At 42.9% G+C, this 26,220-nt stretch overlaps 1 protein-coding gene across 1 annotated transcript in view; it reads right to left on the bottom strand.

Annotated features, from left to right (window-relative positions):
• Positions 1 to 232: 232 nt before the first annotated feature.
• Positions 233 to 26,220, bottom strand: part of LOC134376185 (pecanex-like protein 2) — a 45,960-nt gene continuing 19,972 nt past the window's right edge. Inside the window, exons 6-9 of the mRNA XM_063094826.1 lie at positions 8,917 to 9,058; positions 4,806 to 4,983; positions 3,087 to 3,209; positions 233 to 550 (exon numbers count right to left, since the gene is read on the bottom strand). Coding sequence (XP_062950896.1) covers positions 233 to 550; positions 3,087 to 3,209; positions 4,806 to 4,983; positions 8,917 to 9,058 — 761 coding nt within the window. The remainder of the gene's footprint in view (positions 551 to 3,086; positions 3,210 to 4,805; positions 4,984 to 8,916; positions 9,059 to 26,220) is intronic.

Genomic DNA, 26,220 nt, shown 5'->3' on the forward strand with positions numbered 1-26,220 from the left:
CGTGTTTAGCGTGTCTATTCCCAGCCGATCACTGGACTAAACCTTTCATATGTAACAAGAACATCATGTTTAAAGCCGTTCACCTCTTCTAAGCCAATAAAGAACCAACAGCCCTAAAATGGTGGTGACTGTGGAGTTTGCTCTTAAAAACGGTTTCACCAAATAGTGCACTACAACTGCCCCGAACACCCACATTTAAACACCCCGAGCTGTTTAAAACACACTCGGTCATTTACAAGCTCTCCACAGCGAGGGTGCTGCTGGAGGCACAGAGGATGCAAAGCCAGGACAGCCAGGGTCCCAACCCTGAGGACCCGACTTGAACAGTGTCAGCCCCACTGTGCCATCGATCTCGCCAAGGACTCCTCTGCTGCCAATGCAGTGGTGACATTTCAGCCTCGGCTTTGACCTCTGTGAAGCCACTGACATTGCTGACCACAGCTTCCTCCTTCTTCAGACTCTTGCCTTTTACCCAGTTGCTTGAGGACCCTGACAGCTCTCCCGGGTGCGGCACATCTGGCTTCCGGATGTGGCTTTCTCCCCTGGTCCACTCTCCCCAGCATGCACACGGTCACTGAGTGGTGTCAGCTCTCCCTCTCAAACACCTCCCGAATCTGTCCCCTTCTCCCCACTCTGCCCCCTCCTGAGCTGCCTAGATTGCTGCAATGATTTCCTGTCTAGTTCCAGGACTCCACTCTTTGTCACTTCCACAAAGACATATTCCTAAAATGCAACACTGACCCTGTCACTCCTCTGCGTAACAACCTCAGCCGGTGTAGAAGTAAAGTCCAAACTGTAGCAGGACATGCTCAGTCCTCCCTGACCTAGCCCGTAAGGACCCTCTGGGGCCACCTCTCACGATCCGACCACCCTCTCCTCCCACGTCTCCACACTTCCCAAATACTTTGCACACCCTGGAATACGCCAAATGCTCCTCGCTTCTGGGCCTTTACGCAGGCAGTACTCTCTGCGTGGCTCAATGTTCCTGCCTTCCCTGCCCAATTCGCTCCAGGTTCTTCCCGTCTCAAGGGAAGCATCATTGTTTCTGACCCTCCCAGGATGGACTGGCTGCCGTCTTCCTGAGTGCTCTTGGAACTCCCAGCCACGGTCACCTCCCTTATCACCATTTATTGCTATGATCTCGTCCCGTCTGCCTCCTTTCCCAGCCTCCCCAAGCAGGAGAGGCAGCGTCACAAAATACACACACAGAGCCAGACTGCCTGGCTTTGAATCCTGTCCTCCCATCTTACATCTGTGAGACCTTCCAGCCATTCACTTCAACTCTGTGCCTCTGTTTCCCTGTTCGCAAGACGAGGAGCACCCACCCACAAAGCTGCTGTGAAGTTGGTATGAACCAAGTGTTCTGAACTGTGCCGGCTCCAGAAAGTGCCAACAAGGGCCTGTGCCATCCCAACCGCTGGTCATCTGTGCACCTGGTGCAATACCCGGCACCTACTGGACGGACACCCAGTGAGGAAACAGTGGCTTTCCTGAGCAAAGTGTTTTGAACAAACGCTTCTGCAATGCAGGCATTCGAAAAAGTGGTTCCACATTCCTCCCCTGCACTCTCCACTGGAGCTCACAGAACAACTCCAGTTCCGAGTAACTTGAACACTACCTGCGTTCATTTGCAGCACGGCCCTCACCATGGCTCTGGCGCAATGACTTGTAGAGCTCAATCGTTAAAACCACCTCACCCTCTAGTTTTAATTTCCTGAGTGGCAAAAGTGCCAGCCCCGTGCTGAACTACTGGCCCACAGAATTGCGTGCCCAGTGTGTTCTGGAAATGCTGGCAGGGTTACCCGATGGCGGGACTTTTTCAAGTCCTGCCTCTGCATCCTTGTGCAATGAAGAGTCACTGAGGACAGAGTGATCTGTGAGAACCTTTCCAGGGCCAGTGCGAAAGAGGTATGTCGCCTTTGCTCCTGTGCAAGCAGATATCCTCACTTACACCTACCTTGCTGCCCGAAGACCCAGATGTGCCAGATGCATCACCAGTGAATATGTGAGTTCTTCAAAGAAAAGAGTGACTAAATGAGTAGGAGAGAGAAAGAGAGGAATGTGATCGAGGGACTGAGAGTGAAACAGGAGGATGGGCTGACTTCTCTAAGGTGATGACCCTCATGGGGTGTGTGGCTGGAGGGTCACACATCTCAGGATGGGACAGGCAGTTCCCACACACACACTCAGGCATGTGCACACACTCAGACATGCACACATGTGTGCACACACACCCATACATGCACACATGTGTGCACACACACATGCACACACCTGTGTGCACACACTCATACATGCACACATGTGTGCACACACACCCAAACACGCACACGTGTGCACACACACCCATACACGCACACATGTGTGTACACTCACACATGCACACACGTGTACACACATGTGCACACACATACATGCATACACATGTGCACACACACTCATACATGCATACACATGAGCCAGGGTGCCATGCACATGAGGTTCCATTCTCCATGTCAGGGCTTGGGCTACACTAAATCTGTACCAGGGGACTCTGGCCCTGCAGACTGGGCATCGTTCATCGTCCCACCCTTAGGGGAACTTGGGGACTTGGGAACTCAGGGAGGCAGGCCCAGGCTCTGGAAGCCCTCTCCTTACCTCCCTGGTCTCCCGGGGCTTCGATCTCACTCTGAAGATCCTCTATCACTTCTCCCCTTTCTACCCATAAAGCTGAAGGATTGAGACATGTACTATATTTGAGCAGCTCCTTTCTTGCAAGGAAACTGGATGCCCACCAGATGTCTGCTCACTAATCTCGTAGCCCTCTGAGGGGCAGGACACCAGGACAGCACAGCCTCCACTTAGCAGCACAGGAGCAGGGCCAGGCAGGGTGTAGAGATGACTGCAAGGTGGCATGACAGGACGGGTCTAGCAGGACCCGGATGCGTCCACTAGGCAAATAAGCTTTCACGTGTGCCATGAATAACTGTGGGGAGCAGTGTTGCCTGCGAACACAATACTGGAGATTTCTAGAAAGCCTCTAGGAAATACATTAAAAGAGACCATTACAAAAATATTCAATTAGGAGAATAAAAAGGAGGCATCACTTGGATTTGCCGCAGAGCCTTCACAGGGGACCCAGCTGGGGGCTTCCCGCTGCCACCAGTCTTCTGTCCCCGGTGTCCATTGGCTTCTTCTCCAGGAAGATCACAAACACTCTCTCTCTTTAACTACAGTTTTGGGTCAGGGAATAAGATCCTGTTTCTCATTCCAAAAAACCCACCGTCACCGACTCTCAGGACAAAGAATGAGCAGGCATCGGGGGCGGTTCGACACGGGCTGGGACTCAGAGTTCCCGCACAGGAGGCCTGGTTTTCTAGCTTTCGTCTCAGTTGTTTTCCTTTATTTTTTTTTTTCCTTTCTTTTAGACTCAGCCATTATCCTAGCTTAAGTGTATTATTTACGTTATATGTGCTGTAATGCTCCTGCTATTGAGAAAACAAGAAAGCGACTGCCGTGGTTCTGTCTGAGATGATTAGTATTTTAACTGGTCCTTCGAAAGACTCCAGGAAAGTGCAGGTGACCGCCGGCAGCCGCTGTCTGTGGGTTGAGCTTTAGACGGTGATCTGCGGGGCCCCACGCTCCTAGTTCTGCACGGGATGGCCCTGCTGTCCTCATGGACAAAAAGGACAAGTCATAGTCACGCATGAGTCCTTGCTTCTCCCCAGTGTGGCCTGCCCTCGCCGACCAGCAGCAGGAAGGGAGAAGGCTGCCTGTGCCCAGCACACGAAAGTCACTGCTCGTGTCAGGTATGGCAGCATGGAGAAGCCACAATCCTAGGCTTCCACACGACATGGCCCGCTCCTCTGCCACCCCATCCACTTGCCAGGGCCACCCTCTCACTCGGGCCGCTCTTAAACTGGCAGCTCCATGTGGGAACCTGGCCACCCTCCTTCACAGACACAGTGGGACGTCCCTTCTCCTACTCACATATGGCTATAAAAACTCCACCTTGTATGAGGGGTCTTCACATGTTCATAGGAAGATTCGTGTTCTCTTTTAATTCCATTTTTCTACAAACTTTTAAAAGTTCCCTCGCATTTGCAGGGGACGTTCTACTTAAAAAACCCTTTTACAGTTATATGAATGAATTATCTCAACAACCAGGTGGCACTGGCCTCATCACGTTCTATTTTATAGAAAAACTGAGGTTCAGACAGTATACAAATGTCACCATGTCAAAATGTAAATAATGCTCGCATCAGGAATTAAACTCATTCTGGTACATCTTATATCTGATAAGCTCTTGCCCCGCGAGCAGTAAAATTGTTTCTAATAACTTCATAAACACTTTAAAGATCATAGGATATAATTCTGCATTTATTACATGATATATAGTGCGGGAGAACAGAATATAAAAGCCTGTGATTGAAATTTTACCTTAAGAGGTATAATAAGCAAACACATAAATGAACAAATAAAGTCTGGTTGCTAACCTTTAACTCAGAGCATTTTAAAATCTAGGGAACTTCTATAATGAGGTTGTTCACAAAGATCATAAAATTTCAAGCCACATTAAATGTTTAATTCGTTTTAATTAGGGATTTTCAGCAAATAACATGGTATACTTATATTTCATGGGGTTTAAGTATAAGGATAGGAGTGTAATGTATGTTGCACTCCTACGTATTGCATGTAACACACATAGAATTCAATTTCACTTCCTTCTATGATTTTGTTACAAAGAAAAAGTTTTAAGCTCTTAAAACATTCGATGAGAAATGCCCCTCAAGTGCTGAAATGAAGAAAATAGCCCATGGACTTGCCTTGCTAAATAAAATGGACACCATGAAGAAATCCAGCAGGAAACTCTCGGAAATATCCTTGTAGTCAAAGTGGAAAAAGATGACGGTGAAGCTCAGGTTGACGAACTGGTGAAGCGGGTTGCAGAAGGAGGTCCGTAGCAGCTTCATGCCGGCGCTGATCATCAGGAAGATGTCCCAGCTGTCGGAAAGCAGAGAAAAGGAACCATCAAGCAGGGTGTGCGAGCTGCCCGGTGCGTTACAACAGCTAACGTTTCTTGAGCATTGACCGTCCGCTATGCACTTTACTGGAGCAAAAAGCCAATCTGGTGGGCCCTGTGATTGTCTGCATTTTACATAGGGGTAAACTGAGTCTGGGAGCATTTGAGGAACTCATCTAAGGCCTCACAGGGGCAGAACCAGGCTGGAAACTCGGTTCTCAGCCACTCTCCAGCAAGTACGTGGTCTCTGCCACTAAGGGCATCTCCTCTCCACCAGTGCTCAACACGGTCCCTGGGTTCTCAGCAAGGACACAGAGCTCCTTTGGAAATTGTCCGCAGTAACTCCTGCAGTGATGAGAAAAAGTTCCCCAGCAAGCTTGATGCCGAGCGAGGAAACAGACAACATGCTGCCCGCTGGGGTCTGTTCAGTGTCTGCCTTCGCATCGGGAAAGAATCTGATTGACACTGCAACAGACGACAGCTAATATGAACCTCTGCAGATGGGGAAAGCCCGGTGTGTTAATAAAGCCATTTTTATTTTTACATATTTACTTTCAATGTGTTTCAGCATATGTGTCATCCTGGTAAACATAAGCTTTCTGGCCTCCTATTATTATTTTTTTTTTTGCTTAAAATTATATGACCCCCATTTTTTCACATGGCACAGGCCTTTGCAGTTTAGGAGCTCAGCCAAGCAGAACCAGGCAAAGAAATGCTCTTCCAGGACTTTGCTTTGAGGACTGAACTCCGGAATGCTGGCGTCTAGGGAGTTGGATACTGGCCCGTGTAGAGAGGGTGTGCTCTGTGTGTGATTCCCCAGACCGCAAGGTGGACCACGCGCCATCTAGCTGTCCTGAGTTTGGAAGGCAGATGGTAACAGCTCAGTGCTCCCTAACAGAGTAAGCAGCAGCCTCTCAGAGGGGCCTGTCCTTCTGACCAGAGTCCCCTCCGATTCTAACGGGCTATTTGGGAACTCAAAGACAGAGGTGGCGATATCTCTAGAGAACGGCTGCACTTGGAAGAGAAGGGTTTTCTTTCTCTGGCTAAGTACAGAAAACTGGGGCTGGAACTCGATTTCCCTAAGTCTGGAAGAACCCTGGACCTTAGACTCTCATCGGTGTTATCATCTTGTCCCAGGAAGAGGACATTTAGGAAGTGCCTTCACAGTCTCTGCACTTGTCAGGTACAAAATTGGCAATTTTGTCATCAAGATCTAATGTTTCCAGTTCCATATGCTTCAATCTGCATTTTACATGCTCTCAGGCCTAGGACTGCGAGGGTTTCCACTCTGTCCCGGGACACGGGAGGTGGGGTTTGCCCAAGGCCCTGCGTGGCAGGTCCAGATTTGGATTCTGAGGAAAACCAGCACTTGACCACATGCAGATTTGGGGAGAGTGGGGAAGTCTTCTGTAACCTCAACACAGAGCCCTCAGTGTCCCTGCAGCAAGGCTGAACCCTGCTCCATGTTCAGCCTTCCCTTTCCAGGGGACGACCAACGCCCACGAGGAAAATACAGTGTTAAAACATGACCTAGGGGACAGTGACCTTTGACAACAGCCCAGGGTATATGAAAATCCCTGAGGGACAGCCAAAGCCCTCTGGAGGGACCCCAATGACCAGGCATCTCAAGACTAGGGATATTTTGGTTTTCAGGGGAGACTGATGATTTTCTGGGTTATTCAGGCAAAATTTAGATGTGGGCCATATCTAACTTTCTGTTTTCTGTGACCATGATTCAATGGACTATATACATTTTATGTTTATTAATGGTGGCTGGTTAAAACTACAGGAGATCTTAAGGACTGATGTCCATGGCTTTTATAGCACTGCGATGGTAATGGCTACCATTAGTGGCCATAGACTGTTGTACACTTAGCTGATGGCTTCGGGAAGGCTTAGCCTGGGACAGATACAGAGCACCCATTAAGATCAGGGTGGGAAATATAAATACCTAACAAGACACCACTATTCACCCTCTGACCTATTTACCATCCCCCTACCCGACCACCCACCCACCCACCCTTCTAACATTTACGAGGGGTTTGGTATTGAAAGGTGGATAAGAAACAGGGCCTGCTGTTGAAAAGTTCCTTGTCTGACTGTCTAGTACAGAGGGGCTCAAAAAAGACAGGGTGGGCTAGGCTTGCACAGTTTGGGAAAGGTCTTGAGGCGATACTGACGTACGGCCTCCTGCTGTCCTGTTTGAGAACAGCTGGTCTAGCGGGTGCCTGAAGTCTTGAGATATTTACAGAAAAAATTCTGCAGGTGGATGCCTCAGGAACAGAAAGGAATTGTCATCATTGGGTTCTGGGCAAAGTAATTCCGATGGTATCACCTGGCCGTTGAGACTATTCGGAGGTCTATAGGTAAGACGCTCCTTTTTGACTTGAGTATCTGAAAAAAAAATTGCAGGGGACAGAGAGTAATATGATGTGCAACTGGACTGTCGGCTCTGCTGGAGTCTCCACCCCTGCATCTGTCTTCTCCAACAGCCTGGCCTCAGCCTGCAGGCTCAGCTCAAGGTCCTTGTCCTAAAATGGGATAGGGAGGACTTTATGTCCTTGAGTCCTACACCCCAGGGTGGCTCTGGTGCCTTCTTTGCTACTCTGGCTTTGATGTCCTTGAGTGCTACACCCCAGGGTGGCTCTGGTGCCTTCTTTGCTACTCTGGCTACCTACCCTGTCGGGGGGTAGTCCTGGGATGGCCAGGATTGTGCCATACTGGGAATCCCTGCCACGGGTAGAAGTACACGATGTTCCAGGTGGAGAACCACCTGCTGGGTTGGGCCCCATCTAAACTATCTAACGGGTCTGTAGTTCCACTGTCTGCTTTCTTTCTTTCTTTCTTTTTTTTTAATCCAGTGAGACTAATTTTTATCCCTGGATCTGAAGTCTAGGATTTTAAGAACCAAAGGGCATAGAATTCTTGCCCTGGCCTAACTGAAACAGGTCTGGACTGGAAGGAAGACAGAGTCCAATAAAGACAGAAAGGTTACAGGATCATGTTATCTAGCGCCTGCTTTGTGTGACTATGCATCTACTCGAGGTCCAATAGAGTATTAAAATGACTTTTCTCTCAGCTTGCTCAATCTTCAATCTTCGGCAAGCAGTAATTAATTTGTCCTCACCACATCCTGAAAGGAAGAGCGGGTTTGAATTAGCATGCTTGGGATTATGCATCCGGTGGACTTGGACACATAGCGTTTAAGCACTGTGACTCATAAGCAAGTCTGACCACGGATTTCTTTTGCATCCTCTTTCTCTAACAATGCATTTAACCGTCAACGTTTACCTTTTGTCACAATGACAAATCCACAAATTATCAAGTAGATTTCCATTTGTAAATTCAGAATCAATTTTAATATATGAAACCCATGACTCAACCGTACATTGTCACGTTTTGCAAAAGCATGAGCATCCTGACGGTATGAAGTCTCTGTGCTCCAGTTTTTAAATGATGAGGCTTCTCTGGATGAATGCAGACAGAGCAGGGACAGTGATTAACCTCCCCCTCCCCCCGCACAAAATGACAGAGTATTTGCTAAATGAAATGACACAGGGCAGTGGATGAAGCTCTAACGTGGCGATAAGAGCTCCTGCAATCCCGGATTCACACTGAGCTTCTGGCATCTTATTGAGGCTCACTGACCAAGCCTTTGCAGGATGACCTTCAGATCTACTGACACTTATCACAGCATCACTTCAAGCAGATTTAACTCCATTTGTGCCCAGTCACTTACAGCCACTGCCCAGCTTTAATGGGCTTCAGTAAAAGACCGCCACGGCTTTCTTTTACATGGCCAATAACTAGTAGGTATAAGTTGGCTCCTTCTGCAGCCTGTGCAGAGAAAACACACTAGATTTTGAAAACACTGTGATCCACATCGTTATGAGAATAAACCATTGCCCACTTACTGGGTACCGAGTCTCCGGTAATTGCTTATCAGAAAGGCATCAATCGTGAGGGCGTTCAGAATTATTGCTGGGTACAAGATATATTTTTCAAAACACTGAAGCCAAACATAGAGTCTTTCAAACCACATTAAATGGGCGACATCTGAAAGAAAAACAAAAATCACTTAGAACAGCCACGATCAAAGTATTTCTCTTTAAGCACAAGTAATTGTAAGTAATATTCCCCCTCCTTTGATCCAAAAGCTGTTGATTAAAAACTCAGATACTAAACATGATATACCAGTTTCCTACATAGTTTATAAATAATAATATATAGCAATATAAGTCAGCACCCAATTTTTCAAGTCAATTGATTTCTTCATATACTATTTACTGGGACCAATGAAATGATCTGTCACATGACATCAAGTCATCTCAGAGCAAGTAAGCGTGGAGAATGGAAGAGAAAGAGTTGGAAAAAACCCCATGGGCTCATCTCCTTCTAAGCTTGTCGTCACTTCTAAGCCTGGCGCTAGTTTCTGGGATTTCCTCTCTGTCTTTTTAATCTTTAAATCCACAATCAGATCCTAGGGCGACATATACGAATAAAAGAAAGCTGATCCCCAAACCCGATCACTATGAGTCTCTTACATTTTTCTAAGCCTTCACGACAAAAGACGTAACACAGAGAGTGAGGTCTCGTCCTATCAGGGGCTAAGGCTCAAAGTCAGACCTCCCTGGGTATGCATTCGGTCTCCACCAACCACTAGTACGTGCCCTTGAACTACTAACTTCGTCTTTCTGAGCCTGTTTTCCCCGTCCCGTCCGTCCACTGAGTCTGCTACTGGGCACGCCCTGTCTGCAAGGGACCAGGAGGCTTCGGTGGCCCAGTCCTCCAGCAGAGAGCCGGGCAAGTGAACCCAGGCTGCCGTGGGTTCCAGTCTCTCCAGGCAAGTCTCAAAGTCTAAATCTGCAAAGGGGGAGGCGACTTCACTGCACTTCTGGAATAACATTCTCCAACAATTGATAGTAAAAAAAACGATACTGCAATAATCGATAGTATAATAATAATAATAGGGCTACGCAGTTTTTACACTGTTTGGGTGGGGCAAGGACATTTCACAAAGGGGAACCGGTTCACACTCATCAGTGGGCTGTCCCCTGCGGGTCTCTTATACAGGATTGGAAGATAAATGAACTGTTTCCAAGCGATGTCACTGGGACGTCACCTAAAGGATCTCAGGAAGCACACAAACAGACACGCACACACACACAATTGGAAACTGATATTTTACGGTCTTCTTTATATGGCTATAATTCCACATAAAGATGTATTATTACTTTTGTAACTCAAAAAACACAAAAACTACCCTCATTTGATTAAAACTATGAAGAGAGTTTTGGCATGCGGAAATTTTAAAAAGAATTCATTTGAATGGAATAAAAATGGTGACTTTGGATAGAGTGAAAGTTCCTCATGACATGGGAAATAAGGTATCATAAGAACAAACACCCTGACAACGAACTTAATAAACAGAAGAGGGAGACAATGAGAAATTATTAAGATAAAAATAAAAGGAAATTTTAGTGATGGATGAAACAGGAAGGAAGAGTCGAGAGAAAATTAAGTCCAAGGAGGAAGGACGTTGATAGGAATTTGACTTTGGATATTTTCAGCAGACAATGTGTAAGGTTTTCTGGAGTAGATTTGGAAATGTGTTATTTCATAATGACTGAATTCTTATACATAATTAATAAACTCTAGGTATATTATGCAGCTTTATATAAAGTGTTTTAATATTTTGTGGAAGTATGCAAAAACTAAAAATACAAGTCTTCAAGACCCCTCACCCATTCCTCAAAGCAAATGACTTTGACTCCTGCTTCCTAGAGAAAATTGGGTCTGCGAGGCACAGACTCCCCCACCTTCCCGTCCCCTCAACTGCAAACTCATCTGCGTCCACATCCACCTTCCTGCTCCTCAGAGGCCGAGCTCCCTCCAGTGGTCACCCCTTGTCCCACCTCTAGCTGTTCCCCAGGGCAAGCAGCAAGACTCCCGTCTTTCCACGTGGAAAACTCACCTTCCACCTTGCCTCTCTGTCTTGCTCACACTGTCCTTTTTGGCACAGCCAAGCTTCTTGAAAAGCTTGTCAACATCTAATGATCCCACTTCTGAGTCTCCTACTTACCGCAGAACCTTCTCTAGGGGTGTGTGCAACCACCCCAACCTGAACCGCATAGGACAAGTCCCCTCAGGACCTCCTCACTGTCACATACCTGGTACTTCTCAGCCTATCTCACTGGACCGTTCCATCTTCAATGCTCAGACCCTTCATCGAAGGTCCTATGTGCCTCTCTCTGTGCTGGCTACTTTCCTGGAACGTCCTTCGGTCTTTCCTGTTTAAGAAACTCATCTTTTTACAGGACCTGGCATCTTGCCTTCTGGAGATTTTGGGACCCCTCGGGCCTCCTGTCCCCATTGCAGTCATTGCCAGTGGCTGCCAGGGTTGGGGCATCTGAAGCATCCATTCTGAAGTGGGATGAGGATTTGCCACTGACACTGTTTAGAATTGTCAGCACATGGTGATAGTAAAAAGGAGTAACTTTTAATGGGCTTTATTATTGTTTATAAATTCTTTATAAACAGTACACCCCCTTTCTGCCTGTTCCCAAGCAGACCCCCCACACTGTCACCTTTGGTGCCCCTGGCACTGCCATGTATCGAGTACCTACGAGGCATCTGCAGGACACAGACCCCTGCATTCTGTATGTGTCACTGCTAGCTTCAAGGCAAGGTATGTTATTCTTTCACGCCATCACTGTGTACTGTGAATTCTACAATTTTAGTATCTGACACAGCAGAGAGTAATTACTTATTTAAATATTAATCTTCCCATTAGATTTTGAGTCTGTCAAGGGTAGGTACTATGTCTTATTCGGTTTAGTGTTTCACGTACCTAGCAGAATGCTTGGGATTGAGTTGGGGTTCAGTAAATGTTTATTTATTATCTTATTTTTAGTGGTTGGGGGAATTGCAAATAATTAAATTGAACAAAGAGGGACTAAAAAAATGTAACCCATTTTTGGAATTAGTTTTTTGATTATAAAACAAGAAGCCTTCTAACTATAGCATATTGAACAACATTTCCTATTTTAATCTCTCATAGAGTGCAGTCAGTTACAGCTAAGTATCTTTCTATACAAAATGTTTTTTTCTGATTTCTCAATTTATAAGAGATCAACAGTGTCAGATTGAGGACATCACATCAAATGCAATTCAGACTGCTTATAAAAATACATTTACAGAGTTCTACCAACATTTGTCACCAATTCAGAGAAACATGTCAACCTTAGCTAGATTTCTGCAAAAAAAGTAAATAAATCAAGAGAAATATAAGCCAACCTTATCTGCAGTGCTGTTAGAAAATATATGAGTTAGAAGAAACATTTGCGGGCTCATCACTGTAGAATAACTTGGGCACCATTTGGATGGGGACTGCAGGTCAGAGTTTCAAAAGCTTGTTACAATACTTTTAGGAAACGATATTTTCCAGTGTGTTGAGATGAGACTAACTTGAGTAGAGGGGCATAATCTGCAGTCTTCAAGAATTTACTGCAGATCATGATAAGAAAAATAGGTTTTTCATAAGAATTTCAGTTTACCAATCCCAGAAACACATAAGGATGGTTCCACATATGCAAGTCAATAAATGTGATACATCACATCAACAAAATAAAGGAGAAAATCCTATGATTATCTCAATAGCTGCAGAGAAAGCATCTGACAAAATTCAACATTGCATCATGGTAAAGATGCTCAACAAATTAGGTACAGAAGGAAAGAATCTCAACACAATAAGAGCCATATACAAAAAACCCACTTCCAATATCATCCTGAATGGGAAAAAGCTTTCAGCTTTTCCCTTAAGAACAGGAATAAGACAAGGACACCCATTAACATCACTCCTATTTAACATAGTATAGGAAGTACTAGCTAGAGAAATCAGACAAGAGAAAGAAATAAAGGGCATCCAGATTGGAAAAGATGAAGTCGAATTGTCCCTGTTTGCAAATGGCATGATCCTATATATAGAAAAGCCTAAAGACTCTACAAAAAACTCTTAGAGTTGATAAATGATTTCAGTAGAGTTGCAGGATACAAAATCAACATACAAAAATCAGTAGTGTTTTTACACTCCAACAATGAACTAGCAGAAAGAGAAATCAAGAAAGCTAGCCCATTTACAATAGTCACCAAAAAACAAACAAATAAATAAATAAATAAAATACCTAGGAATCAATTTAACCAAGGAGGTGAAAGATTACTACAACAACAACTACAAATCACTGCTGAAAGAAATTAAGGAGGACACAAAAAGATGGAGAGACATTCCATGCTCTTGGATTGGAAGAATTAACACTGAAAATGTTCATACTACCCAAAGAATCTACAGATTCCACACAATTCCCATCAAAATACCAGTGACATTCTTTACAGAGATAGAAAAAGCAATTCTAACATTCATATGGAGCAACAAAAAACCTTGAGTAGCCAAAGGAATCCTGAGTTAAATAAATAAATAAATAAAGCCAAAGGCATTACACTACCTGACTTCGAATTATACTACAAAGCTATAGTAACCAAAACAGCATGGTTCTGGCCTAAAAACAGGCACACAGACTGATGGAACAGAACAGAGAACCAAGAAATCAACTCACATACTTACAGCCAACTGATCTTCCTCAAAGGCACCAAGAGCATACACTGGGGAGAAGACTGCCTCTTCAATAAATGGTGCTGGAAAAACTGGACATCCATATGTAGATGAATAAAACTAGACCTGTACCTCTCGCTATACACTAAAATCAACTCAAAATGGATTAAAAACTTAAATATAAGACCTGATACTATAAAATTATAAAAGAAAACATAGAGGAAACACTTCAGGCAGTAGGACTGGGCAATGACTTTATGAATAAGACCCCAAAGCATAGGCAACAAAAGAAAAAATAAACAAATGGGATTATATAAAAGTAAAAAGTTTCAGCACAGCAAAAGAAACAGCAGAGCAAAAAGAAAACTGACAGAGTGGGAGAAAATGTTTGCAAACTATGCATCTGACAAAAGATTAACATCCAGAATATACAAGGAGTTCAGAATATACAAGGAGTTAAAAAACAAATAACCCAATTTAAAAATGGGCAAAGGAGCTGCATAAGCATTTCTCAAAGGAAGATATACAAATGGCCAACAGACACATGAAAAAAAATGCTCAACATCATTCAGCATCAGGGAAATGCAAATCAAAACCACACTGAGGTATCTCACCCCAGTTAGACTGGCCACCATCAAAAAGACAGAATAACAAACACTGGTGAGTGTGCAGAGAAAAGGGAACCCTCCTACACTGTTGGTGGGTCTGTAAATTAGTGCAGCCATTATGGAAATGGTATGGAGGTTCTTCAAACAACTACAGATTGAACTACCATATGATCCAGCAATCCCACTGCTGGGACATACCCAAAGGAATGGAAATCATCGTGTCAAGGGGACACCTGCACTCCCATGTTTATCACAGCTCTATTTACAACAGCCAAGAGTTGGAACCAACCTAAATGTCCATCATCAGATGACTAGATAAGGAAACTGTGGTATATCTACACAATGGAATATTACTCTGCCATAAAAAAGAATGAAATACAACAATCACAATAATACGTTGAACTTTCAAAAGGACAAAACAGAACTGAGGACACCAGAGGTGATGAAGGGAGAGGAAAAGAGAGGGGCAAGGGAGGAATTCGTAGAGGCCTGTGAAAAACAATTACATGGTATGATGTTGAATATACTAATTATCCTGATGTGAGCATCACATATTGCACACAGGTATCCAAATTCAATGCTGTACCCCACAGATATGTACACTCAACTATGTTTCAATAAAAAGAAAGGGGGAAAAAAAGTTAAAAAAGAAGAAAAAAATTCAAATAAAATAGAAACCACTAACACACTCTGAGTTCACCATCTGTGCCTTTGTAAGTATTTGAAAGTGAAATCACTGACTCAGTGATTTTAACTGTGCGAGCTACCCTGGGGGCGGGGATGGGGGTGTACAGGTGTGTGAAGCTATGTCACAGCACAACTTCAAGGCATGTGATTAAGACGTTTAGGCTTTAGGAAGTCTTGGCTTGTGAGCTCTGTTCTACTCTCAAGCAGTGTATCTGCTGGAGCTGCATCCACTACGGCCACAACAGCACACTCGTTTGTGGAGAATGCCGGGGCCTGGGATCTTTAACAGATGGTGACCGAATTCTAGGGGAAGCAAAGCAAGCTGACAGCTACAAAGGAGCTCCGTGTCAGACTCTGAAGGAAAAAAGAACTTCAGAGAACTAGAAGCCAGCTCATTCAAAGCTCACAAAAACCTTTACTATTTTTAAAAATAGAACCATGAGAGTCACCGAAAAAGTTGAGCTAGAAAACAGGTTGGCCTGCATAATTCAGCTCTAGTTTACTACCTGAGGTGCCACAAGGGAGATGAAACTGACAGCCACTTGACATCACGTCTAATAGAAGCCCGCTTGTGCCCTCTGCTGATGGACTCTGAGTCTTTAGGTACAGAGACAGCACAGCCGGCATGTGGCACTGGGCACATACACCTGCAGGCACAGGCAGACATGCCACCTGCTAAGGGACAAAACTAGGTGAAGGTTTATCCCAGGCACAGTTTCCCTGGTGGGCATTCAGTAGCACATCTAGCCAAAGCAGGGGTGGAGAAGGGTTTGGAAAAGGAGGTAAAATGGATATCTAGGACAACAGAGCAGAGAGCAGATCCCAGAGATCACCAGCTCGAAACCTCTGACTTCAGGTCCTGTTAACCCTGCATAGAGACAGAAAATCGTTTTCACTTACATCACACGCAGTAACTTACTGCAATGAAATTCTTTGATCTCTAGATAAGGAAAACATTTAACAGATAAACGGAACTCATACTGAATAGTTATAGTTACAGGCAGAGGAGGACAGATCGAAAGCTGAATAATAATGTAGGAGAAAACCAAAACAAAAAAGTCCAGAATTCTGTATTCTCAAAGATTAAACTTAATCCTTTATTATGGGCCAACGATGAAAAGCTAATTAAAAAGAAAGCTTATAAATGCAATAAATACGTTTCCTAAGTCCCTAAATCGTCTACACATTCTTACAAAGTAAAGATAACAAAAAATCTTTCCAATGATATTTTGTAACTGCCTTTATTATTTCTCTTTCTTTTTCTCAAGGGCCTGGAATATTAGGCCCTTGAGAAAAAGAATGCAAATAAACTGTGCCATTTGTAAGTTTATATATGACTCATTATCATTGAAAGCTTTACATTTTCTCAAAGGGTTTTCAGGTTGCATTTTATTTAGATGTATATTTGCTACTAAAATAAGTCCTCAGTAGCTGAAAGTTCATTAGAAATTCTCAGGATGTTTAGCTTTAGGAAGACGATCTTCTCCAATTCAAACCCTGAATTACAATTTAAGCTGCAGGGATACAGGGCTCCCTGCTTGTTAGGGACCAGATGCATTTGAATGTATGTGCAGCCCAGCTCTGGTCACACCAGAGGCATCTAAGGCAAAGAGACCCCACGAAGGGAAATGAACACATCCGGGCTGTTGGCGTCCCCTTACTACAGACAGCTGATTTTTTTCCCATGAGCATTTCTCACTCTCTTTGCTGCTGGGCCAAATCTCAGATTGTGAAGTCCTTAGCACTAACATGTCGTTTTTTATTCTCCATCAATAGGCTTCACTTCTTAAACCAGTAGCATGAACTGAGGGCAGTGATTCTCACATGTGAAGGAAACCACATCCCCTGATACTCAAAGCCCTGAACTCTCCCCACGGCCTTTCCCTTGCCCAATAAGCTAATTTAGGGCTGCCCGTGGCTTCCTCCAACGCCTGGAATCCTTTTCCTCCACTGAGGGGAGGGTTACCCTTTCTTTCCCTACTCACCCTTCAGGCCTCAATTTAAATGTCACTTCCTTAAGAAAGCCTTTCCTTTTCCCTTAAGTCTAAATTAGGACTTTCTCTCCATCATACTTTAAACACTTTGCACATGTGTAGTCATCTGTGTGATGAACATCCGTCTCTCCCAGAGGGTGGCAGCTGCAGCCAGCAGGGCCAGGGCCGTTCTTCTCTGTCATATCCAGCATTTAGCACTGTACCTTGTCTATAGTGGCCACTCAGTAAATGGCAGGCAACACACCTGATTAATTGACTAATAACTTGACCAAAGAAGACACCTAACAGAGCCAAGTCTGAGGAGAAGCTGGGGCTTGCCCACGCTGGGTACTGCCTGTGTTTTAGGAATAAGGGATTTACTCCTGTATTCTCAGAAGGTGCACCTGCCCCCAGCATCCTGCACAGTCCCTGGCACATGATACTAGTCTATAAATATTTTTCAATGAATTAATAAACATTATCAGGTTCAACATCATGGCAAACTTCTCAAAGAAATACAAGATAGTTAACAGCAATTTTGGGAAATCGGAATATTAAAGTTTATATTTTCCATGGAATAAAAATTTTTCCCGTTTCTTTAGTGGTTCTTCAACTTGGACTTATGCTTGGAAAATTATTTTCCTCTTCTATGGCCAAGACTATATAATCCGACCTATATTGTCTTGCTGTGCTATTCTGGTTTCCTCCTTTCTTCCTTTTTAAAAAACATTTTAAATCTTTAAACCATCTGAAATTTCATTTGCTACAAAGTCTAACTCAATTTTTCAAAATGTTTAGCTCATTTCCCCAAAACCATCCTACTGATTTTTCATTAGTTCAGCGGGAACAAAATCCATCCTTCACATTTCCTCAAAGGGACAGAGAAACTCTCCGTGGAATCAACGTAATAATGTGCCTCCTCTTCTGGACAGAAAGGCCCGCAATTAACACCAAACCATAATACTTAAAACCGAAAATAACTAATGAATCCATTTATAAGTTTTTCACTTGAAGGAGGTAGGGTCAACATTTTCACATGCAGAGCGTTAGGAGAAAGTTCAAATGTTCTCACGATGGCTGCACGGTGGAAAATACTCCTCATAGGAACGACCGTCCTGTTGAGAGCAATGACTGTGCGCTTTCTTACTGTCACATTCTCAACACCCAGCACAGTGCCTGGTTCACAGCAGGTGTGCAATAATGTCCAGTCTAGAACAATCAGAAAGCCTCCTCCGAGGGAAATGTGATTGGACTGCTATTTACATTACGCGATTGCTTTCAAACACCATTTCTAATTTTCCCGGCACCTCCACGTATTATCCCATCATAAAGTGCTGTAAGGGTTTTAAGCTGCTTCAGATCTACACTAGGGAGACTGAGTCGGGACTCAGGACAGGGCCTCACTGATGGCAGGTGGGACCTGACCTCACTCTTCACAATGGCCTCCTGCAGGCCTTCTGGGGCGCGTGGTGTCACACGGCCCAAAGCCTGCTGCACACTGGCACTTTTTGATTATTAGGGCTGTTCTTTAATGCTCCTCCGGTTACTGACTGCTCATGTTATTTCCACATTGTTTTAGGTGGATAAGCAGTCTAGGAAAATTGCAATGGGCCCTAGAGTCCACACCCTGCGCTGGCTGAAAAGCAGGAATCTAGGCTGGCAGCTGACCATCAAGCTCCATCCAGGGGCTCCTCCAGGACCCCCTCTGATGCCTCACTTCAATGAGCTCTGGGTCATCGATTCCACTTCTTTTTCCTGCTGCAGTGTGAACCTGCTTCACCGCCGATGCCCTGCCCCAACTCCAGCCCTGTGGAGACAGACACAGGACAGTAAGCTTCCCTGTGGACTAGGGGAGACCAGCCAGAGGGGGAGTGCGGGAGGTGCAGTGCCTGGCAAGGAGCGGAGAAAATGAGGTGACGAGAAATAACAGCAGCAAGGGAATTATTAATGAAGAGGGCTTCCGATGGACCAGATATTTCCTTTTATCTTTTAAAAATATTTTAACATTTACTTGTACTTGTGGGTACAGTGAGTTGTTTCAATATATGGATGATGTATGTGCTGCATGCACAGTGACTGAATTAGAACGGACAGCATTGGGCCGAGCCCGTGGCGCACTCGGGAGAGTGCGGCGCTGGGAGCACGGCGACGCTCCCGCCGCGGGTTCGGATCCTATATGGGAATGGCCGGTGCACTCACTGGCTGAGTGCAGGTCACGAAAAAGACAAAAAAAAAAAGAACGGACAGCATGGCTTTGTACCCCATCGTCCACCGCTCATCCTCCCCTGCACACCCCCTCCTCTCCCGGCCTCTGGTAACCGTTATTCTACTCTCTACTTCCACGAGAATCACTTTTTTAAAAAATTCCACATATGAGTGACATCATGCATCATTTGTCTTTTGGTGCCTAGTTTACTTTACTTAACATGATGGTTTCCAGTTACACCCATGTTGCTGCAAAAGGCAAGATTTCACTTTTTTAATAGCTGAATAGTATTCCAATGCGTAGATATACCACAGTTTTTTTTTTCACCCATTCATCCACTGACAGGCATTTAGGTTAATTCCAATTCTTGCTATTGTGAATAGTGCTGCAGTGAACATGGGAGTGCAGGTGTCTCTTTGATATATTGATTTCATTGCCCTTGGATATATACCCAGTAGTGGGATTCCACAATGGCTGTACCAACTTACATTCCCACCAGCAATGTAGGAGATTTCCCTTTTTTTCCACATTCTCACCAGCATGTGTTATTTTCTGTCTTTTTGATAATACCCATTCTAACTAGAGTAAGAAGATATCTCATTGTGGTTTTAATTTGTATTTCCCTGACAATTAGTGATATTGAGCATTTTTTCACATGCCCATTGGCCATTTGTAAGACACTTCTTTTCAGAAATGTCTGTTCGGGTCCTTTGCCCATTTTTTAATTGGGTTATTTGGGTTTTTGCTGTTGAGTTGTTTGAGTTCCTTACCTATTCTGGATCTTAGCCCTTTGTTTGATGTGTAGTTTGCAAACACTTTCTCCCATTCTGTAGGTTGTCTCTTCACTTCATTGATAGTGTCCTTTGCTGTGTAGAAGCTTTTCAGTTTGATGTAGTCCCATTCATGTATTTTTGCTTTAGGTGCCTGTGCCTTTGCAGTCTTGCACAAAAAAAGTGCTGCCCACTCCCATTTCATGCATTAGTGTTTCCTCTATGTTTTCTTCTAGTAGTTTCATAGTTCAGGGTCTTACATTTAGGTCTTTGATCCATTTTGAGTTGATTTTTGTGTAAAGTGAGAAATCGGGGTATAGCTTCAATCTTCTGCATGTGGACATCCAGTTTTCCCAGAACCATTTATTGAAGAGGCTGTCCTTTCTCTGGTGTATATTTTCAGCACCTCTGTTGAAAATCAGTTGGCTGTAAATGCACGGGTTTGTTTCTGGGCTCTCTATTCTGTTCCAATGGTCTACTTGCCTGTTTTTATGACAGTACCATGTTGTTTTGGTTACTATAGCTTTATAGTATATTTTGAAATCAGGAGGTGTGATGCCTCCAACTTTGTTCTTTTTCTTCAAGGTTGCTTTAGCTATATGAGGTCTTTTGTGGTTGCATGCATATTTTAAAATTGTTTTCTCTATTTCTGTGAAAAATGTCATTGTTATTTTGATAGGAATTATGCTGAATCTGTAGACTGCTTTGGGTAATATGGACATTTTGATGATAATAATTCTTCCAAGCCATGAACATGGGATATCTTTCCATTTATTTGTGTCTTCAATTTTTTTTCACCAATGTTTTATAGTTTTCATTATGGAGGTCTTTCACTTCCTTTGTTAAATTTACTCCTAGGTATTTCATTTTTTTTGGTGACTATTGTTAATGGAATTACTTTCTTGATTTCTTCTTCAGTTATTTCATTGCCGGTGTATAGGAAGGTTATTAATTTTTGCATGTTGATTTTGTATGCTGCCACTATACTGAATCTATTTATTGGTTCTAGTAATTTTTTAGTGGAGTCTTTAGGGTTTTCAATGTATATGATCATGTCATCTGCCAATAGGGATAGTTTGACTTCCTCCTTTCCGATTTGAATTTCCTTTATTGATTTCCCTTGCCTTATTGTGCTGGGTAGAACTTCCAGTACTATGTTGAATAAGAGTTGGGAGAGTGGGCATCCTTGCCCTGTTCCAGATCTTAGAAAGAAGAGCCTCCAATTTTTGTCTGTTCAATATGATATTAGCTGTGTGTATGTCATATATGGCCTTTATTGTGTTGAGGTATATTCCTTCTACACCTAATTTGTTGAGTGTTTGTATCACGAAGCAGTGTTGGATTTCATCAAATGCTTTTTCTACATCTACTGAAATCGTATGTGGTTTTTTTCCCTTCATTCTGTTGATTTGATGTATTATGTTTATTTATTTGCATATGTTGAACCATCTTGCATCTCTGGGATGAATCCCACTTGATCATGGTGAATGATCTTTTTAATGTGTTGTTGGATGCTGTTTGCTAGCGTTTTGTTGAGAATCTTCACATCTGTGTTCATTAGAGATATTGGTCTGTAGTTTTTGTTGTTGTTGTTGTGTTTTTTTCTAGTTTTAGTATGAGGATAATGCTGGCCTCATAGGATGAGTTTGGAAGTATTCAATCCTCTTCAATTTCCTGGAAGAGTTTGAGAAAAATTGGCATTCTTCTTTAAATGTTTGGTAGAAGTTAGCAGTTGAAGCCATCTGATTCTGGGGTTTACTTTGTTGGGAGACTTTTTATTACTACTCCAATCTCATTACTCATTATTGGTCTGCTTAGGTTTTCTAATTATTCATGATTTAACTGTGGTAAGTTGTATGTGTCCAGGAATTTATCCATTTCTTCTAGGTTTTCCAGTCTGTTCACATATAATTGTTCATAATAGTCTCATGATCCTTTGTATTTCAGTGGTATCTGTTGTAATGTCTCCTTCTTCAGCTCTGATTTTTATTTATTTGCATCTTCTCTCTTTTATTCTTCATTAGTCTAGCTAAAGGCTTATCGGTTTTATCTTTTTGAAAAACCAACTCTTTGTTTTATCTTTGTATTGTACTTTAAATCTCTAATTTATTTAATTCTGCTCTGATATTTGGTGTTTCTTTCCTTATACTAATTTGGGGTTTGGTTTGTTCTTGTTTTTCTAGTTCCTTGAGGTGTAATATTAAGTTGTTTATCTGAAGTCTTTCTTTGTCTTTGATGTAGGCATTTGTTACTATAAGTGTCCGTCTTAAAACTGCTTTTGCTGTGTCCCATAGGTTCTGGTATGCTGTGTTTTCATGTTCATTCATCTCCAGGAATTTTTAATTTAATTTCCTCTCTGACCCATTGTTTTTTCCCTTTTTTTTTTTTTAGGATCATGTTGTTCAATTTCCATGTGTTTGTACGGCTTCCAGTGTCCCTTCTGTTATTGATTTCTACTTTCATCCCGTTGTAGTTTCCCGTTGTAGTTGGGCAAGATAGTTGGTGTGATTTCAATTTTTAAAAAATTGTTGAAACTTGTTTTATGACCTAACATGTGGTCTATTCTAGAGAATGTTCCACATGCTGGTGAGAAAAATGTGTGTCTTGCAGCTGTTGGATGAAATGCTCTATAAATCGCTGTTAGGTCTAATCTGACCAGCTACTTTCCAAAATATCAGCTCTAGGTTACCTATTTGGCATTCAACGTGCACTTACCCATGCAAGCATCATAAACCATGAACACTATGTTACTCACTAGTACCAGCTCAGTAAATGCTTCAAACTATTTTAATCACTTTGAATTAAAGAGGCTTGGAGAGTTTTCCAAGTCTCTACCTACCTCCCAAAGCTAGCATCTCTTCTACATGGGGAAAAAAAGAGGATGAGGAAGACATTTTTCCTGTTGCAGCCATGTGGCATCTCCTCACCACACACACAAAGATGAGGTCTTTGCAAAGACCCCAGCACAGCCTCTATGTTCCGAAATAAGACAGCACCTCTCGTGCCATCTTCCTTTAGCACTATATATATTTCAAAGGATTTTCACGTATATTATCAAGTTTGGAAATTCAAGTTGCCATTTCACCACGGAAATTCCATGAAAGAGATCATTCAGACAGCACTATCACCCACTGACAAAAATTTCAAAACTGTAGAACCCATACGTCCAGATGGCAAAGGGCCACCAACTGCTTGGCACAATGGGTGACATCGGGCACAAAGCAAGATGCACCATGGTGAGATCCAGAGCCCAGGGCAAGAGCAGGGTGGCCTGACGGAGTGATCTCCTCACAGTTCTTATGTTGATCCATTTATTCCCCCACAGTTCTTTGCTGTAGGAACCCCCAGTTATAGATGGCAAAGCTGGATCACAATGGGGAGGCCCAGCTGCTGTGTGGCAGAGCGAGATGAGACTGCTCTCTGGGCCATGACAATGTTGTACCCCCTTAAACTTCACAGACGCTTCCTGCAGGGAAAAATCTAGTTGTGCACGAGGGACTGGGAATCAGAAACACATCCAGCTTCTCAAGAGCAGCATTGCCTTAAAATTCTGAACGTGTTTACAGCCTGGCAGGTTACACACTGCAAACTATCCATTAAGTGCAAAGCAGAATAAAACGCTTTGAGACAAAGGAGGTCTCAGAAAGCTCCTCCTCATGAGCACCTTGTCTGGAGTGACTGAAGAATGCGCTTCATTCCCAAAGGGGGAGCGAACAAAGAAAGGTCACACCAGGTTTCAAGAGGGAGTCAGGGAGGGGGGACGGTGCCAATAGATTATCCGACAGGTTTGCCTGGGTGAGAAATTGGAATGGGGGATATCTTGCATAGCTTTTGGAAAGGCTAGCAAATACAAAAGAGAACGTCCGAATAACAAAAGAAATATAACCAAAGTCGAGGACGATAACTAAAAAAAAATCTGCTCTGACCAGGTCAGCTAAATTGTAGTATCTTGGGAAATCTGGGATGAACCAGTAGTCATGTTCAGTGTCCTGAAAAACGTTATCATAAGACCATTTTAACTGAGAAGCAGACACACGGACACCAGAAGTAATAAAATAACCTCCAAGGCCTCTTATAACCTTTAGCTGGGATCCCTCTACGTAGGATGCAACCCAGTAACAACCCCAAATCTGTATGTCATGTATAACCAATGGAGAAACCCAATGTAATGACGGGGGGTGGGGTCCCCACTGATACGCCCCCTTTGTGTGGTTATAAAGTGCTGAATTCTGCTGACCTCCTTCGAAGCACATGCCAAGGCAACGTGGCTGTGTGTCTTCTTGGGCTGCCGTTCTGTATGTACACTCAAATAAACTCCCTGTTATATATATTTGGCCTCAGTTTCTCTTTCAGGTCAACAACTACTAGACTCAAAAGTGAACAACATTTAGACTTAAGAGTAAAAAAAAACTGAGCATGTGTACAACAAAAACACTAAAACTACGTTAAGAGAAAAGGGGAAAGGGAAAAATGTTTGTGTACAGGGAGGGTAAGAGAGAGGAATCTTTATCTTTCATAACGGGAAGTGAGTCGATAAGCAAATCCAAAATATCAAGTTGCAGAACATGCACAGCATCATTGTTTAGTAGAATTGTGGTACATGCCAGAAGAGATGCCCAAGAGTAGAAAGTAATGTTTTCTGGAGAGGGGGAATCAGAGATGGAAGGGGATGGGAGGAGGGTACAGTCGGCAGGAGTCGGCTGCTTTTCATTACGATTTGTTCGTTTGATTTTTAACATTATGTATTACTTTGATATCAACGAAAAATGCATTTAAAAAGCGATATCTCTCAGAACCACGTCTGTTGCATGCAGAAATCAGTCTATCCAATGGATAAACCAGATATGCTAAAATGTGCAATGGTAAATCTCATTTAAGAATTACAAATTCATGACTCAATGAATTCGTTTTACTACAGTGAATTTTTAAAAATTACAATTTAAATGAGATTTTCAATTGATGTGTTTTATAATTTATAGAATGCATTCATTCTAATGCATCCAAACATGATAGTTTAAGCTTTTCAGCAACCAGCAAGCTTTTCAGTACCAGACACAGGCACCCGTGAGTCCTTCAACCCACCCTTTACCTCAAGAGACTTTCTGCCCACATCAGCCTGTAGGAAACTCTTCCTTCAGTGAATTTACAAAGCACTAATCTTCATTCGTTCATTCGACCAATATTTACTGAATACTACTATGCACCAGATATTAATACAACATGTAATTGTATAATTCCATGTGTTTTCCATTTTATATGCACATCCAGCCCAACATATGCAATGCTGCATATCCGAATGTCAGCTGCTCACGTGGGTCACAGGTCTCTAATTCTTTGTATTTCTTGTGCGGCGGAACACGGTGCCTCATCCCACATCACCAGGTGTCTGCAGCGATCACGACTCTTCTATTGTGGCACAGCTCAGGGTTTATTTAGTAGACCATAAGCTCTTTGACAATAGAAACCACGTCTTAGTCAATCCAATGTCACTGGTTCACAGGGCTTGGCCATATGTAGGAACTCGATAATTACTTTTTGAATGAATGAACGTATACTCATAAGCATTTTTTGAGTAAACAAGAAGTGAATTCCAGTAATGTACTTATCCTTTGTCTCTATCTCTTTCAACTCCATAGAAACCCATTTTTATGGCAAAAGGACAGTCATCAAATCAGATCACTTCAATTTTCCTTGAATCCTAATTCCTTTGGAAAGTTCTTAGATAAAACAAATTTCCAAATAGATCCAACATTTTACTCCTTTACACCAGGAGTCAGTTGATGAAGTGATTTTTCTGGAATCATCATCATAATTCACTGAATCAGATTTGTGTTATCTTCCAAAAATACAGTGCTCCTTTAACATTTGCTCAAAAGTTCTATATCTGACTAATACGGTACTTTCCGTAGTGCTATCTCCTCTGTCATGTTCAGCATGATTCAATTAGACTGGTGGAAAATATGGCAATTTAAAAAATTTTTTTATTTTATTTTCAGGCGGTAAGATGATGGTTGGTTGGTACAGGGTCTGAACCCTTGACCTTGCAAATAGTTTTTTTTTTAAAAAAGCAACTTCACGTGTGTACGTTAATGTGACTCAGTTATGTCTATGTGACCACGATGATACATTGGGCTGCTGAACTGTGCTATAAGTGATAGAATTTTATTCTCTGAGCTGAAATATTGGTGAAAGGACACACTGCGGTTAGGATGGGATAAGGTTTATTTTAGATAAATTAGTCTCAAAGGTAAAGGATTGAATTGACTAACAAAAGTTGCAATTTATAGTCTTCAACTTCAGTGAACTACTTAGACCCAGGTTATCATAGTCTGAATTTTATATCGAAATTAATTTGGTATCTCTGTG

Source organism: Cynocephalus volans, chromosome 4 (assembly GCF_027409185.1).
Source record: "Cynocephalus volans isolate mCynVol1 chromosome 4, mCynVol1.pri, whole genome shotgun sequence".
Lineage (NCBI taxonomy): Eukaryota > Metazoa > Chordata > Mammalia > Dermoptera > Cynocephalidae > Cynocephalus > Cynocephalus volans.